Here is a 16,962-nt window from a genome sequence, read left to right on the forward strand (position 1 = left end):
TTTGACGACGATAAGATGAGGAACAATGTCAATATAATCTTAAATGCACACTGAAGTGTCGCGATACAGTGTTATTCTAGTCTATCTAGTAGAGACAATGGATGATAGTGCACGCTCATTAGAAAGTGAACTAACAGCACTTCCAGATGTATCATATTCAGCAACATCAGAGGATGACGCTTTTTCCACTAATGACCTTATAGGAAGAGATGTATATCATTCAACTGGATCATTAATTAATAAGAGTATAAATGAATTGATGCGGGGTTTAAAGCTTCCAGAAAATCGACGATATTTTGAACCAACTATTTTAGAAAAAGTGCCTGAAGATACATGGCTCAATAACTATATTCCTGCTAGTGGAAACGTTCCATATGGAGATATACCTCATGCGCTTGACTTTGATGATGCTGGACATCAAAAGTTTAATAATTATGAGGAAAGTTCTGAATTAGACTGGGCTAAGCACATTGAAAGAGAGCAGTTATTTGATATGATTAGGAAATTTTTACGAAGACATGGGCTTTCTTCAGATTTTCTCAAGATTCTCAGAAGATATATTCAACTACTGGAAGAAAGTGACTTGGAACCTTCCGAGGATAAATATATTCTAGCAATTAGGCATGAATTAGAAAATACCTACCAACTGTCATCTTTAATGGACTCAATTGTCACAGCGTTTTTACTAAAACCGGAAAATATGCCAATGAAGCTAGCTTTAATGGAGAATAAACATGAAACTCTTGTACTAAAAAAGTCATTCATCAGCTGGAGACTAAAATGGAAAATAAGCTCAAATTTAGCCAAATGTGAATCTATTTGGCAGTTATATGTGCTCAAAAACTACCTACACAGGTGGACGGAAAAATATCAACTATATACCAATCATTGGGCTACAGATGCTATAAGTGTTGATTCTTTCCGAATAATATCGCGGAACTTTGACTATTGGTATGATAGATATGGCATAGAACAGACAAAGAAAAAGCTTGCAGATAACTTTCATATAGTTGACTATGTTGAAATGTTAAAAGCTAAAACTGAACATATTAAATTGCTTCAAACTAGAGCTGATGAGTTTTACGCTAAAAAGTCACTCTCACATACTATCCTCATTTGGCGCCTATATTACAGGAAGAAGACATCAATTGCTGTACTTAGGGTATACTCACAAAAATCAGTTCTTTACAAACTAAAAAACAAGACTTCTTATGTTAAAAAACTCGAATCACTGAGCAGTCAAGTTGCTATGTTCTTTCTATTACGTCCTATTATTATTAAATGGAGGTCAAAACTAAAAAAACATATTAAACATGTTCAAAGGCTTATTGCGGAAGGAAATATTCATGTTAAGAGGAACGCATACAAAAAATGGCGGCAAAAATTGCAATATAAGGAATGCGAGGCATTTGCTAAAGCTGCAATTGACGCAAACTTCATTGCCTTTATATTTAGGAAGATCTGGTGTGCCCGCTTTTCTGAAAGGGTAACATTATATCAGACCGTATCAACAAAGAACAATGCACTTCAGCGTAATATCTTATCAAAATGGAAACTAATGTGTGATTTGAAGCATAAAGCAGATGTCACCTGTAAAAGGAATATACAAAGACGAACACTGAGACAGGTCTTACTATTGGCTAAGTGTCAAAATTATAAAAAGGCTTACAATAATGATATCCAAATTTCTGCTTTTAACCATTGGATGGCGCGATATCTAGAAGAATTGAAAGTTAAGACATTTTCTATGAAACTTGTTCATCGTTATTGGGAACATGAGTTAAAACGAAAATTCCTATCCTTCGATAATTTAAAATATGTTACTGCCAAATCTTACGATTCAAGTTTGGTGAAGCAGTTCTATTCGTTATGGGAAAATAGGTATACTACTATAATTGAGTTAAATGAAAAATCGGACCTAATGTGTAAATTAAGGGCAATAAATAAATTAAAAACTGGTATCAGGAAGACAGAGACTGTGAAGTATCGCGAATCTCTTTTTTACAGCGTCTCATCTGTAATTAACCTTAAGAAGTACCTGGATTTATGGCGCAGGAATACATTAATGCAAAAAGAGTTGAAGCTTGAAGTTATGCTTGATTCTTTTCGCCAAGAAAGTGACGAGACTGTTTTAAGAGGGTATATGTCCATTTGGTTATCTCGGCTGGATTTTTATTCCCAGCAATGCACGGTTATTGCATATGAAGTTTCCAGGCGGCATTCATGCAAGCTATTTATATCGCGGTTAATTGATAAGTTAGAAATGCACAAACAATGGGAAAAGCAGGCGGATAGTTTGAAAACTTCGATGATTTTATTAAGCACGTTCATGTCATGGTCCGAAAGAGTAGATAAAATCGAAACACTAGTAAGCCTAGTGCAACAATATAAAGAGGAAAAAGATGTTAATTTGATTGTTCAATGCCTAAGCAAGTGGAATATGAAGACTCTCAAATTTAGGCGGAACGAAGAGACAGGTGAAATGTTTAGAAATCGTTGGAATCGTGCATTACTGCGTTACATTATAACATTATGGAAGGATAAGACAGAACTGATGTCGGAGCTCAGCTCTGATCGTTATTATAGAGTAGATAACGATATTTCGCCCAATTTCATGACTCCATTAAAGATAGATACTAAAGTTGTGATTCCAGGATCAGCTCGTGTAAAGAAGAATAAAATGCAGAAGATAAAGGATAGATACAAAGGGGCACGTCGTGCAATACCGAGCCCGATAAAGTCATCAACAGTTTTAGATTCGTCTAGAAAGAAATTATCTGAAAATGAGGTTGCAGAGCCACTGAAGGGAACAATGTCGAATTCACCAGATCTTCCGAAACTGCAACTTGAAAGGGGATTCAAAAAATCAAGCACGAAACGTATTGATTTTTCCAGGGTTCCCGAGTTAGATCCATTCTCATTTCCTGATTCTACCAGTCGTCGTTCATCATTTACTATCGATAGATCTACAATCTCAGATGACACATATGTTTTAGATGAGTCCCCTACTAAGATTAAAAACCGGATTATACAGATGGACTAAGGAATTAGGAAAATAATTGAGTAGATTTTAGGAGCTGCGAAGTGTTGTATAATATTCTACATACAATTTATCGATTCTATTAGGAAGCCTAATGCGGTAATGGATGTATTCCGTAAGGCATGATATATAATTTTATGCGTGAATTTTGGACACGCCATGAACAACAACAAATTAGGCGAAAGAATATACACATCTAGCACACAGTGTTGCTATTAAACTTGCCGTGCTAAAGATGCTGCTACCTCAATTGCTTGGAGTCTTTGTATTCCTATTTGCGCGGTTTGCATTTGGCGCTACATTGCAGACCAAAGCGGCTGGAACTTGGGAAAACGTTGCATTTACAAGGGTTGTTAATCTTATGAGATCCTATCCAATTGAAACAGTATCACTGACAATTAAAAATGTCGGATCCTACCCCGAAAGTATATACTACTTTGGTCTTCCTGACTCAGTTTTTGACAGGATTTCAGTATTTTCTGCTAGAATGCCGGATAAGAATGCATTCATTGAGAGTTCCCTGTATACACAGAAAGTTGAGCAAGGCGGTGTCCCGGTATCCTGCGGTGTACTTAAATTGGCTTCTCCAATTGAACCAAATAATACTATTGATCTAGAAGTTGTTTTCGCATACAATGCGGGATCGTCCTTAACTCCCTACCCTGAACATATTTCCATAGATACCATACAAATGCTACATTTGAACACTTCTATCCTTCCATATTCGCTTTACCCAACTGTTGACTACAGACTAGAATTTCTGGGAAGTGATGAGTATACTGTTCTCAATGCTCGACCAGATGTTAGCGTTAAAAAACAGGGAAGTAATAAGTTGCAGATAGGTCCAATTAAGAATACTAAGGAGCTAACTCCATCGAGTCTTTCACTTGTCTATAAGCACAATCTTCCTTTAACAAGGGTAGTGAACTTGAATAGAGATATCTGGCTTTCTCATTGGGCAAATACAATTCAATTCGAGGAGTATTATGAGGTTACGAATGATGCTGCAAAATTGAAGGGTGGTTTTTCTAGGGCCGAGTTCATGAATGGGGAATATACTCGTAAGCAGGGTACTCATTTGCTAGGATTTGAAATGGTTTTGCCCAATGAATCCTCAGGTCATTATTTTACCGATTTGGTAGGTATGGTTTCCACTTTCAAGGTATTCTCAAATCGTTTATATTTGAGACCAAGATATCCTCTATTTGGTGGCTGGTTCTACAATTTCACAGTCGGGTGGACAAACGAATTATCTCAATTTCTGCATAGTCCCGGGGAAGAGGAACATATTTTGCGTGTTCCTTTGCTAAATGGCCCGAATGATATTTTTTATGACAACGTTAAACTATCATTTTATCTCCCAGAAGGTGCAAGTATAGTGTCAGTGGAGTCACCGGTACCCATTAAGTATAAGCTTTACAAATATGAAAAGTCTTACCTTGACCTAAATGCCGGACGCTCTAAAGTTGTAATTGGCTTTAAAAATTTAATTGATAATGCCAGAGATGAAAGCTTATTTGTGAAATACAAATACTCAAAGACTAACTTGTATATGAAGCCGTTGTCAATTTCCCTTTATATATTCTGCGCCCTAATGGCTTACTTCCTTTTGAAGCAGATAAATTTAAGTATTGAACCATGATGTCTTTATCATGCACAGTTAAATTACTATAGAAATAAATACTCATCATTGGGTTCATTCATGTCATATACCTCTCCATATGATTTTTTCAATAGCTTCATAAGATTTGTACTGATGTGTTCTAAATATCCCGATGTACTGACATTCGGAAACCGACTGAATAAACCAGAATAATGCAATTTTATCAAACGCTTCGGAATCAGACAATTTTAATATGCCACTAAGAAGCTTATTCTTGCTTTCCTCTGGAAAATGTAATTCCCCAGATTTAATACCTTGCCTTAAGGTATTAACAATTTTTTCCTGTGGGAGCGATTCCTTAAAAGCTGTAAAAAAATCATACACGTTAATGACTGCATTGGCCTCTCTGTATAATTTGAAAAGATGACAAATTGGTACGTCAAGCAACTTATTTAACTCTAGCTCAACCTTTTTCACTCCATCAGTAATGTCCAATGATGGTGGGAACATACGTTCACAGTTTAGTAGATTATCCTCCATATTAGAACGAAGAAAAGGAAATAATGCCTGAGTTAAAAGTCCATTATTATTATCTAGGGTAAAAAGCTCTTGGAATACTATTGCAATTGGCTCAAATTTTAATTCCTCTTTGCATTGCTGACATTGAGGCCATTTTTCTAAGAATTCATCAAGCTTTCCTATTAGTAAATGATAGTATAATTCTACCACATCGAAATCAGATATACCCAATCTATTCTCAAGCAAGTCTACTGCAAAATTCAAATGTCTGTTTACCGGATTATCTCTTACCAAAAATTCCGCAAAAAACTCCTCTAAAGCTTTATTTCTATTCTCAAGCAATGAAAGAATGTCAGAGGAAGGAGCATGCTCCCTAATCATTCCTTCAATAAATGTCATAAAAGTATTACATTTGATTAAGCTTCGAACATATTTATCGTCAAAATGGTGCATATTTGTCAAATCAATAAATATTGAATACGGATTCTGGTAAAAGTAAGACATCAGCGAATAATCCAAAATCTTAATAAGTAGTTGTATGTTTTGGCTCGACTTATTACTCATTTTATCCAGAATAAACTTCACAAATCTAGGAGACAGGTTTAATTTGCCATCCACAGTGTTTAAAAAACTCTGGAAGACGCGATTTTCATATCTATGACCTTTATTATGCGATAAGTCGATTGTATGGAAGTTCTTTTTTAGCAACCGTACGGTACGTTGCTTTAAGTTCTTTTCAAAATTGGAGATATTAGTATTGATGTTAAATACAAAGCAAACATTCACCTCTTCATTTTCTAATGTAGATTTCAATAACCAAATGAAATCCTCTAGAACTTGAAAGTAAAATGAGTCCACATCTCTAAAGTTTATAATTAAATTCAGCTTTTTATTATATCTCTTGTAGAAAGCCTCTATCATAGATAGGTCATATAATATACCATCAACTTCGACTGCATCGTTAGGTTCAAGTTCCTTATCGCTATGGAATTCATCAATATCTAATGCTTCATCTTTACTTCCATCCAACATTTTGGCTTCTGCCGAAGAATGCAACTTAAACATAGATCGTCTCAGAATCATCCTTAGATTCGGAGACTCTTTTGGCGTAAGATCTACCAATATATTCATATAATTGCTGCTATCATTCGGTGCTTCGACTTTGGTTGATCCATCAGCACCCAATAAACATAAGCTGCTAAAATGTTTTCCCTTAGTTAGTTCCAAGGCTTTCGTAATAGCAGTTGGTATATTACCGTAAACATCTGTCTCAATTTCATCTAATATCTTATCCACTTCTAGATGAAATTGGTTATATAGTTGATGGTATAGCTCCCATCGCTGGAACACAATGTTTTCAGGCTCTTCACCATCAAAAAGCTTTACAAAAGGAATACTTGAAGACGATTCAAGCTTTCTTCGCTTAACTTTTGGATATACGGTGTAATGTGTCTTTTGCGTATTCGTGAAATCAGTTGCATTCATTTTAGGATTTTATGTAGTATAATTAGCTGAGTTCCTCATCGTTGGATGGTGTAATTGATTGAAATTTATCCAGTTTTAACAAATTTGACAAATGACTAGTTTTGCATGAATACCCAAGATGAACAAATAGATCATTAGAGTAAGAATTTATTATTGGTAAATTTCGTGGTAAATACTTTTAAACTTTTTTAATTAAATTACTTGTTGACTATATAACAGTTGCTTAAGAATTAAGTACCTTTATTCGTAAATCATTCATCCCCAAACGGGTAGATATCGCCGTAAGGTTAATTCAACCCAGGTTATTTAACATCCCACACATTTTCTGATTCACCTTTAAACCTTGGAACTCTAATAGGTTCCCAATCTTGTTCCGCCAAACCTTGCAGTTTATAATATTCCTCCTTGATATCGACTGTCCTTCGGTTTGTCTTCAATTTCACTACTTCTTCTTCATTCATCGCTTGGACCTTCTTGTCACGGCGCTCATATCTCATTGCTGTGAAATTAGAAAGCCAATATGATCCTAAGCCCATTATTAGGCAAAATGGTAAACCATAATACAGGAATGGATTTTTGGCTATTAGACTTTTGTATCTGCCTGCAAGGGATTTCTGGAATAAAAGCTCCTCTTTCTTACTTCTAAACTTCTTTGCTGCAAAAGTCATGATAATTAGTGAAGAGCCGACTTGAACGCTTCATAAATATGATAATCAACTGTTACATAGTTAAAATATAACTCGCGCTTAAAACGTATTTCACAGGATTTTGTTTTTTCATAATTTATGATCAGGTGTATCTCATAGTACGGTTCGCCAAACCGACGTCACAAAAGGTTAAAATGACAGAGTTATATGGTAATTACTATTTATGCATTCTCACTATGAAATAAAAGCGTTAGGCGTATAATGAATGTATCTACTGCATCTGAAAATGAATATTTCCAATATTTATCGAAGTTCATCTATAGCTATGTGGATCTCAGTGACAATACCGCTTTGCTTATGTTGAAATTCTATCCCGATGGTGTGCACAATCCATATAGGAACCCATATAATTACACTGCACAAATATATTCCAGCTTCCTTAATAGCACAAGAACAGGATCAGCCCAACGAGATTATGGGATAAATTTAGAGACTTTTCTATCAGGTGTGTTGATTTCTTTTATATACTGCGTGTGTCAGACACTATTGTTCTCATGTCTTAGAACACGACTTCCCCGGATATACCAACCTAACGTATATTTACTAGAACATGCAGCTAGCCCAATATTAGATTCAAGGGAAACTAAAACTGGAGTTTTTGGGTGGATCCGTGCAACCTGGCATTTACCAATTGAATCCTATAAGAAATATGGACTCGATTCGTTTTTCTTTCTAAGGTATTTGAAAGTATTGTGTATTTATTTTTTAATACTTTCTCTGGTAACTATACCGGTTTTGATCCCAATCCATTATACATCAGGATATAAGGTACTGGACTTCATGAATTCCCGAGCGGCATTGGGAAACCAGCGGCAGAATTTCGAAAGTGATAAATTGCTAACACAATTCTCATTAAAGGCCACCGGATTAGACGAAATATCTATGTCAAACATATCACCAAGACATTTCTCGAGATTAATATTTCATTTTATACTCGGAATTTTCGCAGTAGTATGGTTCCATGCAACCTTAATCACAGAGCTAGATTATTTTATCACTGAAAGGAATAAAGCAATCCTAGGAGAAGATCCCACTGCTCAAAAGCAACAATGTGCAATGTACCTCAATAATATTCCTGACAAATTGATGTCAACTGAGAATAGGCTAGTGCAATTCTTTCATTCCATGATCCCAGACTCCGTATATCAGATTGTTTTCATCCCGAAAGAGTATAGAGATTTAAAGGATAAGAATACACAAGAAGCAAAGCTATTGAGGGAAATAGAAGGTGTTTGTTACGATATCATCAAAAAGCGCTTCTATATGAAGTCTTGTCCAGACCTGGTATCTTTCATGGATAAAGACAACATCCTACCGGTAGCAGTAACAAGTTCAGACAGTAGTTCGTCATGGCGGGAAGCTCGTGCAACCGCGTTAGAAGAAGCACTATATGACCTTAAAATTACGGCGGATTATAAGTCAAAAATGTCAGGTCGTCGAGCTGATAGGCATGGTTTTCGCTTTGGAATTGCCAAGTTCAAATATCATCTTAAGTCATTTATAATGTTGGATTTTATATTTGGAATGCGCGTTAAATGGTGGAGAATAAAAATCGCACAGTTAGATTTTTCACTACCGATGATAATTTATGATGAAGCATACCATATAGATAAAAAGTTACAACGGTTACAGTCCATCATAGGACAGTATAATCGGGCCCAGAAAGGTCAAAAAGAGCTAACTGTCTACCATGCTGAGCAAGAGAGAATGTCATCCCCAGATGGAAAGCCTGCATTGAAGTCTAAACAAGCTGTTGTGGTGTTTAAAAATGCATTGATTGCACATTTTTTTGATCAGTTATTATTATCTGACGGCACGAACTCCATGAAGGAGAAAATATTGGGTATCAGTCCAGAAGATATACATTGGAAAAATATAACCGTTACCAATAGGGTCCTCCTAATGTTTCGAGTTGCTGCATCAAACTTCCTTAGTGTCATGGTAATAGTCGGGTGGGTTATTCCGGTGGCTTTCGTTGGTTTAATATCACAAATACCTTTCTTGGCAAAGTTAGTACCTCTCCCTAGTCGGAGTGGCAATACGTCCTCTATTTTTGATAAATCCCTTGCAAGTATTGTTCCAGTTATGACTTTGATCTTTTTAACTGAATGTGTGCCTTTCCTTTTTAGATGGTTTGGATGGCTCAAGTGCTGTCGATCTGGTTCCGCCACTGAGTTAGATGTACAAAAATGGTTCTTCGCCTTCTTATTTGTTCATATATTCTTAGTGGTCACTATCTCTTCTGGAATTTCAGTAATTGTCGAGAAGTTAGTCAACAATCCCGTCAGTATCCCGGATTTACTTGGCACCAACTTACCTAAGAGTTCAAACTTTTTCTGCTCTTTTATCCTCATCAGAGGAATGTCATATTTCGGTGGTAACTTTATGCAAATTAAAAGTTTACTGTTTGAATTGTTCTACTACAGATGGAAGACTTTCACTCCTCGTGGTGTTTTCGAGAGAAATGTTAATATCCAGCATTATCAATGGGGTTCTGTGTATCCAATGTTTTCCGTTCTAGCATGTATTGGAATCATCTATTGTGTTATATCGCCAATCATATTGCTATTTTCAAGCTTTTCTTTTGGTCTAGTCATGTTTTCGTTCAAATACTCAATAAAATATCAATATAACCCGGTAAACAAGTCTGAAACATTTGGGAAATATTATCCAATGGCTTTAATGCAATTGTATGCTGGAATTTATTTTATGGAAATTTGTTTGATTGGTTTGTTCACAATCTCCAATCGTTACAGACTTTCTCTCGGTATGATAATTGTAATAATCTTCACCATTAGCGCCCATTTGCAAATATGGAGTAACTATAAATATCATATCAATCATATTCCAGCGCAAAGCGCCATGGAATCCATTCAGCTGACACCTTACAATTTTCATATTCCCAGCCTTGAACGCACTAGTAATAGCGTATGGATCCCTAGTGACGAACGTGGTGCATCCAATTCGGTACAAATGTTGTTGGAACAAAAATATGACATTGAATGTAGCCAGCTTGGTTGCAATCTCGATGAATATGGAAACTTAGTCGTAAGCGGTAACCCTCCATAAATGTGTAAATATATACATCGGAAATACTTAATTTTTACCATTACCGGATGCCTTCGATAGTTCTTCCTCCTGTGCTGTTTTTTCTTCTCTTGTATTTTTACTCCGTGGCCACATACTAGGAAGTTTGACAAATTGAAATCTTGGTTCTACACACCTATCCATAAACCATTTCCTTATTTGATACTCAACTAGACTGCTTATTTTCGGAATATTTTCTAATTTCGATCTGGCTCCAATTAGAGTTTTGATGTCGTACTCCATTTTATAGTCTGGGGAAAAAGAGAACACAAGATAATGCCCATGTTCTGCTTCATTGGGATTTTCTGATGTATCGGTCATTGTAGAAACAAATTCTTCGGCCGTTGTGAGCGAAACTGTAAGGCAAGCTTGAAACCTCACCATTGAAACAGTAAGCTGCACGGGAAGTGAGGCTGCTAATGGTTTAGGATAATTAAAGAGAAGCTTTGTCTCGATACCTAGTGCAAAACGATCCCGTAAGTCAATATCAATTTTGGCTTCCAGTCTGCGTTTATTTAAATTAGGGGAGTATTGAATTCGACAATTCGAAAAGATAGGGAAATCATCGCCAATATCCAATTCTGTTATTTTAATACAATCAAGGTAATTCGGAAGCTCGCTTGATTTTCTGGCAATAAAATCATCAAGCGAATGTATAATATTGTCTTTTAGCAATGCTTCCTCACGGAATTGTTGAATAGTTTGTGCAATTAAAACATTAAACCAGTCCAGAGACTCTGGCGCATGTGTTTCCACATCGTAGTAAGTTTTTTCTAAAATACTGTTTATTTGTCTCGTACGCTCATTTTCTTTATCTTCCACAATAGATGATCCGTCCTTTCCGCCTCGTTTAATTAATGTAGAGAATAACCGACTGGTTGTAGCTGATAATAACGGCGGTGCCATGAAACTAGATGAGCTCCCAATTGGTGAATTGGAGTCCGTTGAAGAGTTTTCAATAGCGTGTTTAGAGGACCCTTCACCGAAAAAGAAGAACTTGACGAAGAGAAATAGCACCACTATAACACTCAGTTGTCCTACAATTAGTCCTTGTGCAAAAGACCAGGAAGAGAATGACGAGGGCATTAAAGTAGCAACTGTAGGATAACTATTGTCAAACACCGATAATGTAATCTGAGTTTTCGGAGTAGTACTTTCACTAGCGGATGTCATTAAGTCTGTTTTATCAATTTCGCTGCGAATACTACTCTCAATTCTTTCCAAAAGCACTTTCTGCAGATTTTCTGGCAAATACTGACGTATATGTTCATCTAATAAGCGTAGTTGATCAGTAATGTTATATCTAGCGCCTAAATTTGTAGTATCATTTCCTGTGACGTTTTCATAACTCCCGCCATATATATCCTTCGCATCCCACGTATAATTTAACGAGGTTACATGCCCCGCACTTTTAATTAAAGTGTCCATTTCATTTAGTAATGACCTTATCCTTCTTATAGTTTTACACCTCTTATGGTCTGTTTATATTCCTCTGGAATTATGTAAAGAAGGATCTTTTCAAAAATAACTATTACCCGGTTATACTACAGTCGAACAAAATTGTAGCTATAATTAGCTAATCAACATGCTGTTACTGACAGCAGTGCTTCTACAGTCGCTGAACAACCCAATCGAATGAAAATTGAACAAATATTGGGTCAATTGACCCATAAAATAGGTTTGTCGGCTTTTCGACAAGAAATTAGTACATTGGATACATTGCGAAGCTGACGGACGTTACGCAAGTTATTGAATCTTTGAGGTACAATTTTTGTGTTTAAGAATATTCATTGCATGAATCTTTGTTAATATTCTTTCTGTTGTTATTATAACACATGGTATAAATATTGAACTGACTTCGAATTGCGTTTGTTAAGATCCGAACCCCCCTTTAAAGCAGATATAACAATTACACATTTAATCCGCATTATTAAAACATACTAAAATTCACTAACGAATTAAAATATTCAAATAAGGTCAAATAACACTGTAATAAATAATGATAAGGTCACCTGTAAAACAAAAGCGGGAAGATAAGTCACTTGACCCTGGTTGTCTAAGATTAAATCCAAATTCTTCTAGACTTCGGATTGATGAAGTTTTGAAAGCATTGAAAGTGAATAATGCGAATCCGAGCTCACCGCAGGCCAACACCTTGACTATGGTAAACTTGGTGTTTAAGAACTGTGATGAACAACAATTGATAAATTTATTAATTGTCAAACGCTCTTTTTGGTCGAATTTTTACAGTTTGATGAACAAGTATGCCTACAGTAATAGCTTGCTTTGCTCAGCACTATCGGTGTTACGAATAACTGAAAATTTACTATTAGAGGCTAAAGGTAGCAAGTTACTTGAAGCTTTGAGTGCATTCTCTATTGGAATGCATGGAAACTACGATATTTTAACGGTTCTTGCGGGGGAATTAATGGCTGCAGAAGAGCCTTCTCAATCAAAAAATGATATTATCAGCATTCTCGGAAATTATATTGCTTGTTTGAATAAATTTGCTAAACTATCACCAGATGATGCAGCACCAGTAGTTGCAGAAGTTTATACAGCGTTGAAGAAAGGGAGGATACTAGCTGCAGTGGCATATTACTTGGATGAATCCACTGAAGCTAGGTCACGTGATGCTATAATACATATGTTTTTCAGTCCATTCAAGTCTATGTTAACGTTTATGTCCAGTACTAAGGTTTCTACAAATACTACCCATTTAGCTAAACAACTAGAGCGCAGTATTGAGAAAATCTTTTACCTCAACAAATCTGTTAAAGAATTATTCCTTAAAATAAACAATGAATTCAAGGATCCCTCCTGTTTCAGTATCTTGGAGATAATAGATTTGAATGCAATACTCAAAGATGATAATTTATCCTTGAAGAAGAAGATAACGGAACAGCTGATGTTTGAAGAACAGCCATTTCCATTGTTTAGCGGAAGTATTGGCATCACTAAAGTGGTTTTTGAGTACTGTACTTCGAAATATAATGGTGCCAAAACACCAAACTATATTTTTCAAATATTATTGAACAGAGAGGCAGTTACATTCGCTTTGGTGAATAGGCTACTTTCATTTTGGATTGAATCGCATGCTAAAGCTTCTACAGACCTAGAATCCTTATTGCAATTGGTAAATACTTTGTTCGATAAAGTCGACAAGGAAATAAATAAAGGCGGCCAAGAATCTCCTGTTCTGGACAGGACATTGGAATTAATCAACTCATTTTCTTATGAAAAGCTTAGAAAATTCCAGGTACAGCTGCTGAAAGGTAAGCAACATCAAAGATGGAACAAGCAAGGTGCTCAGTTCAACAACGTTCTTTCCAAACAAGTTGAAGAATATGTCAAACAGCAAAGAGTATTTCAACTGCAAATTGGTATATGGGTTTACGCAGATGATCCAGTAGCTGCTTACCGTACGAAGAATCCTAAATTTTTCTATCTAGTGCTTTCAGATAACCACTATAATTTATTGGCGAGGGAATTCAAGTACAGAATTGAAAGAACTCCCACTGTTGAGCAAAATAAAATTATCTCACCCGATGGAGATGCCGTACTTGGACTGTCAACTATTGTAATCCCATTGAAGCGTATAATTGATTATAGATCAAGGGAATTGGTAGGTAAAAACATTACCCAACCACATAAAAGGTTAATTAATATGTCCCGTAATGCTTCTTATACTGAGGTACAGTTAGTTGGTAAAAACGAAAAATTGCTTCTAACCTTTTATCTTGATAATAAAGAGGCTTCATATATATGGTTTGATGGTTTACAGCTAATTGCATCACAGAGGCAGAATAAAGTATCCAAGCCTACAAAAAATCAGATCGAAACATTAATAGATATTAGGAAGAATATCCAAATGGTTGGATTAAGCCATTATAACTTTTTGGAAGGCTTTGATGAATATACTGATGATGATGATGAGTATTACGATTTAGACGCATTAAGCATTCTGACTGAAGACTTTTTCTACGATTAATAAAATACGATGCTAGTACATAGTTTAGATTGGTAGTTTAGTGTTTGTTCGAAATATGCCATAAAATAATATAATTCATTTATGAGTTAATTTATTAGACTACATTGTCCTTTAATTAATGTACAAATGCTACAAGTAGATTATGTTATAGGTTATCCTCCCTTCTATCCCTTCCTAAACTTTTTTTTGTTTTTGATTTTCTGATTTAACTTCTTCTTCCTAAATGAACGCTCTTGGTCTTCAGATCGGTCTTTCTTTGTCTTCTTATAAGAGCGGGAACTTGAATCTTCAACTGCCTCTAATCTCTTTCTCTGTTTACTATTAGTCAATTTTTTGTTCTTAGATAAAACGCTCAGAATAGAAGAGTTCTTTTTCTCAGATTCTGTTTGGAACCATGTTCTCTTTGGACGAGACTGGATTTCTGCTTTATGCTTTAACAAATTCTGACCTTTCCGGATTTCCATTTCAGCTCTTAAGATTTCTTTCTCTTGCTTCTCTTCTTCCAAAACCTCACCAATCAGATCTTCCTTCGATATAATCACCTTATTCACTTCCTCCACCTTATTCCAGTCAACATTTCTACCACAAACGCTTCCCCTTCCAACTTTAGAGTCTACCGAATTCACAGCGTTCCTAACAATACTTCTTTCATGTGTTGACTCTCCCACAAAAGTAACAGACCTACCCTCTCTACCAGCTCTAGCAGTACGACCAACTCTATGCAAGTAGATTTCGTATGACTTTGGCATATCGAAATTTATTACGACTTCAATCTTCGGAATATCCAAACCTCTTGACGCCAAATCTGTACAAACTAGAACAGGAACTTCCAATGTTTTGAAATCATTCACAGATTTTAAACGCTGCTCTTGTGTGAGAGAACCGTGCAATTCCCCTACCTTCATACCCAATAATCCTAATATTATCCGCAACCTATGGGCCATCTCCTTTCTGGAGACAAATACGACAATCCTCTTCTGACCAGTAGGATCCAATTTCCGTATTAAATGGTACAGGAGAGCTGGTTTCAATTGATCTCTTTTTCTAATACGTACGAACTCCTGCGATAACTTCGAGGCTGCCTGCTTTGGAGGATCAATCATAATTCTAACAGGCTTCTTTAGCGACAAGGAAACCAATTGCTTGATTCTAGAATTCATGGTTGCAGAAAACAATAACGTTTGTCTTTTACTTGGAACCAATGACATAATTTCATTCAGTTCATCTTGGAAACCCTCTTCTAACATTCTATCAGCTTCATCAATGACAAGGATCTCAACGGAATCAACGTTGAAGGAAGCTGAATTTCTAATATGATCAATTATTCTACCTGGTGTTGCAATAACGACATCCGGACGGGACTTCAATGACTGTTCTTGTTGTCTTAGGTTCAAACCACCAACAGCGAGACCAAAACTTAAGCTGTTAACATACGCACCAATTTTCTTCCCAACATCACTAACTTGAATTGCCAATTCACGAGTAGGTGTCAAGACAAGCACCCTGGTACATGCTATCTTTGCAGGCTTGTACAACAAACGCTCAATAATTGGAATCATGAAAGCAGCCGTCTTACCAGAACCAGTAACAGCTCCAGCTATAATATCTTTTCCAAGTAATGCTATGGGTATCGTAGCACTCTGGATTGGCGAAGGCTTTACGTATCCCAAGGCGTTTAGACCCTTTAAAACAGGACGAGACAATGATAAAGTATTAAAAGTAGTATGGACACACTTTTTTGCCTCATGCCCTTCCTCTTCTGGAGCGTAAAATTTCGCCATCTCCTCAACTGTATCTTCTTCTTTCACTTCTTCGTCAGAAACCGATGACTTTAGCTCCTCACGATCATTATCTTCTTCAGATGAGAGGGAGCTTTCTGCTTCACTTTCTACTGCCGATTCTTCCTCAGATTGTTCAGCTTCAAAGTTTTGCCGCTTAGCTCCCATTCCAAACCCATCTAATGCAAGATCATCATCATCTTCTTCACCAATTTGTTCCTTCTCGGCATTTTCTTGTTCAGAATCTTCACTCTCCGAACAATCTGAAGAGTCTTCAGCTCCTGCAGCCATTTGGACTAAACCACCCTTTCTTCTGATAATTCCGTCAATATCAACGTCAGTTTTATTTTCACTTTTCTCATCTCCAGCAAAATCCCAGCCTTCAAAATTTGTTGTAAGCTCCGAATTATCAACTGCAAACATGAAATCGGGGTTTAAGTCCCCTTTAGCTTCATCTTCAGATTCGGCTGCTCCCTTGACTTTAGATTTACTTTTCTTATTTTTAGATGGTTTTGTTCTTTTACTTTGATTTTGGTTCATATCATCATCAGACGCATCTAAATCAGGAACATCTTCTTCACTATCACTGATTGTTGGCACAAAGTCATTAAATCCTTTAAATTTTCTAATAGCCATTGTATTAGTGACTTTTCCTGCAAAATAAAATCGTCAATAGAACTGAAGGATATAAATGTATATATCTCATCGCCTTCTATATAATGTTCCTATCAAATTTTTTCTTTATAATTCGT

General features: G+C 36.1%; 8 protein-coding genes across 8 annotated transcripts; 4 read left to right on the forward strand and 4 right to left on the reverse strand.

Moving 5' to 3' along the window:
* Positions 1-97: 97 nt before the first annotated feature.
* Positions 98-3,043, forward strand: SFI1 (Sfi1p; the record flags this gene model as incomplete). The annotated part of the gene is made up of 1 exon (XM_018134280.1): positions 98-3,043. The coding sequence occupies one exon, from the start codon at positions 98-100 to the stop codon at positions 3,041-3,043; it is 2,946 nt and encodes a 981-aa protein (XP_017989769.1).
* A 232-nt stretch (positions 3,044-3,275) lies between these two features.
* OST1 (dolichyl-diphosphooligosaccharide--protein glycotransferase subunit OST1) lies at positions 3,276-4,682 on the forward strand (the record flags this gene model as incomplete). Its single annotated transcript, XM_018134281.1, has 1 exon — positions 3,276-4,682. One exon carries the CDS (start codon positions 3,276-3,278, stop codon positions 4,680-4,682), a length of 1,407 nt encoding a protein of 468 aa, XP_017989770.1.
* Positions 4,683-4,745: 63 nt separating this feature from the next.
* On the reverse strand, positions 4,746-6,647 carry ORC3 (origin recognition complex subunit 3; the record flags this gene model as incomplete). The annotated part of the gene is made up of 1 exon (XM_018134282.1): positions 4,746-6,647. The coding sequence occupies one exon, from the start codon at positions 6,645-6,647 to the stop codon at positions 4,746-4,748; it is 1,902 nt and encodes a 633-aa protein (XP_017989771.1).
* A 302-nt stretch (positions 6,648-6,949) lies between these two features.
* COX16 (Cox16p) lies at positions 6,950-7,315 on the reverse strand (the record flags this gene model as incomplete). The annotated part of the gene is made up of 1 exon (XM_018134283.1): positions 6,950-7,315. The coding sequence occupies one exon, from the start codon at positions 7,313-7,315 to the stop codon at positions 6,950-6,952; it is 366 nt and encodes a 121-aa protein (XP_017989772.1).
* Positions 7,316-7,555: 240 nt separating this feature from the next.
* SPO75 (Spo75p) lies at positions 7,556-10,423 on the forward strand (the record flags this gene model as incomplete). Its single annotated transcript, XM_018134284.1, has 1 exon — positions 7,556-10,423. The coding sequence occupies one exon, from the start codon at positions 7,556-7,558 to the stop codon at positions 10,421-10,423; it is 2,868 nt and encodes a 955-aa protein (XP_017989773.1).
* Positions 10,424-10,450: 27 nt separating this feature from the next.
* On the reverse strand, positions 10,451-11,869 carry MMM1 (ERMES complex subunit MMM1; the record flags this gene model as incomplete). Its single annotated transcript, XM_018134285.1, has 1 exon — positions 10,451-11,869. One exon carries the CDS (start codon positions 11,867-11,869, stop codon positions 10,451-10,453), a length of 1,419 nt encoding a protein of 472 aa, XP_017989774.1.
* Positions 11,870-12,440: 571 nt separating this feature from the next.
* Positions 12,441-14,432, forward strand: LMO1 (Lmo1p; the record flags this gene model as incomplete). Its single annotated transcript, XM_018134286.1, has 1 exon — positions 12,441-14,432. The coding sequence occupies one exon, from the start codon at positions 12,441-12,443 to the stop codon at positions 14,430-14,432; it is 1,992 nt and encodes a 663-aa protein (XP_017989775.1).
* Positions 14,433-14,596: 164 nt separating this feature from the next.
* On the reverse strand, positions 14,597-16,846 carry DRS1 (putative ATP-dependent RNA helicase; the record flags this gene model as incomplete). Its single annotated transcript, XM_018134287.1, has 1 exon — positions 14,597-16,846. One exon carries the CDS (start codon positions 16,844-16,846, stop codon positions 14,597-14,599), a length of 2,250 nt encoding a protein of 749 aa, XP_017989776.1.
* Between the last annotated feature and the right edge of the window lie 116 nt (positions 16,847-16,962).

Source organism: Eremothecium sinecaudum, chromosome VIII (genome assembly GCF_001548555.1).
Source record: "Eremothecium sinecaudum strain ATCC 58844 chromosome VIII, complete sequence".
In the NCBI taxonomy this organism is placed as follows: domain Eukaryota; kingdom Fungi; phylum Ascomycota; class Saccharomycetes; order Saccharomycetales; family Saccharomycetaceae; genus Eremothecium; species Eremothecium sinecaudum.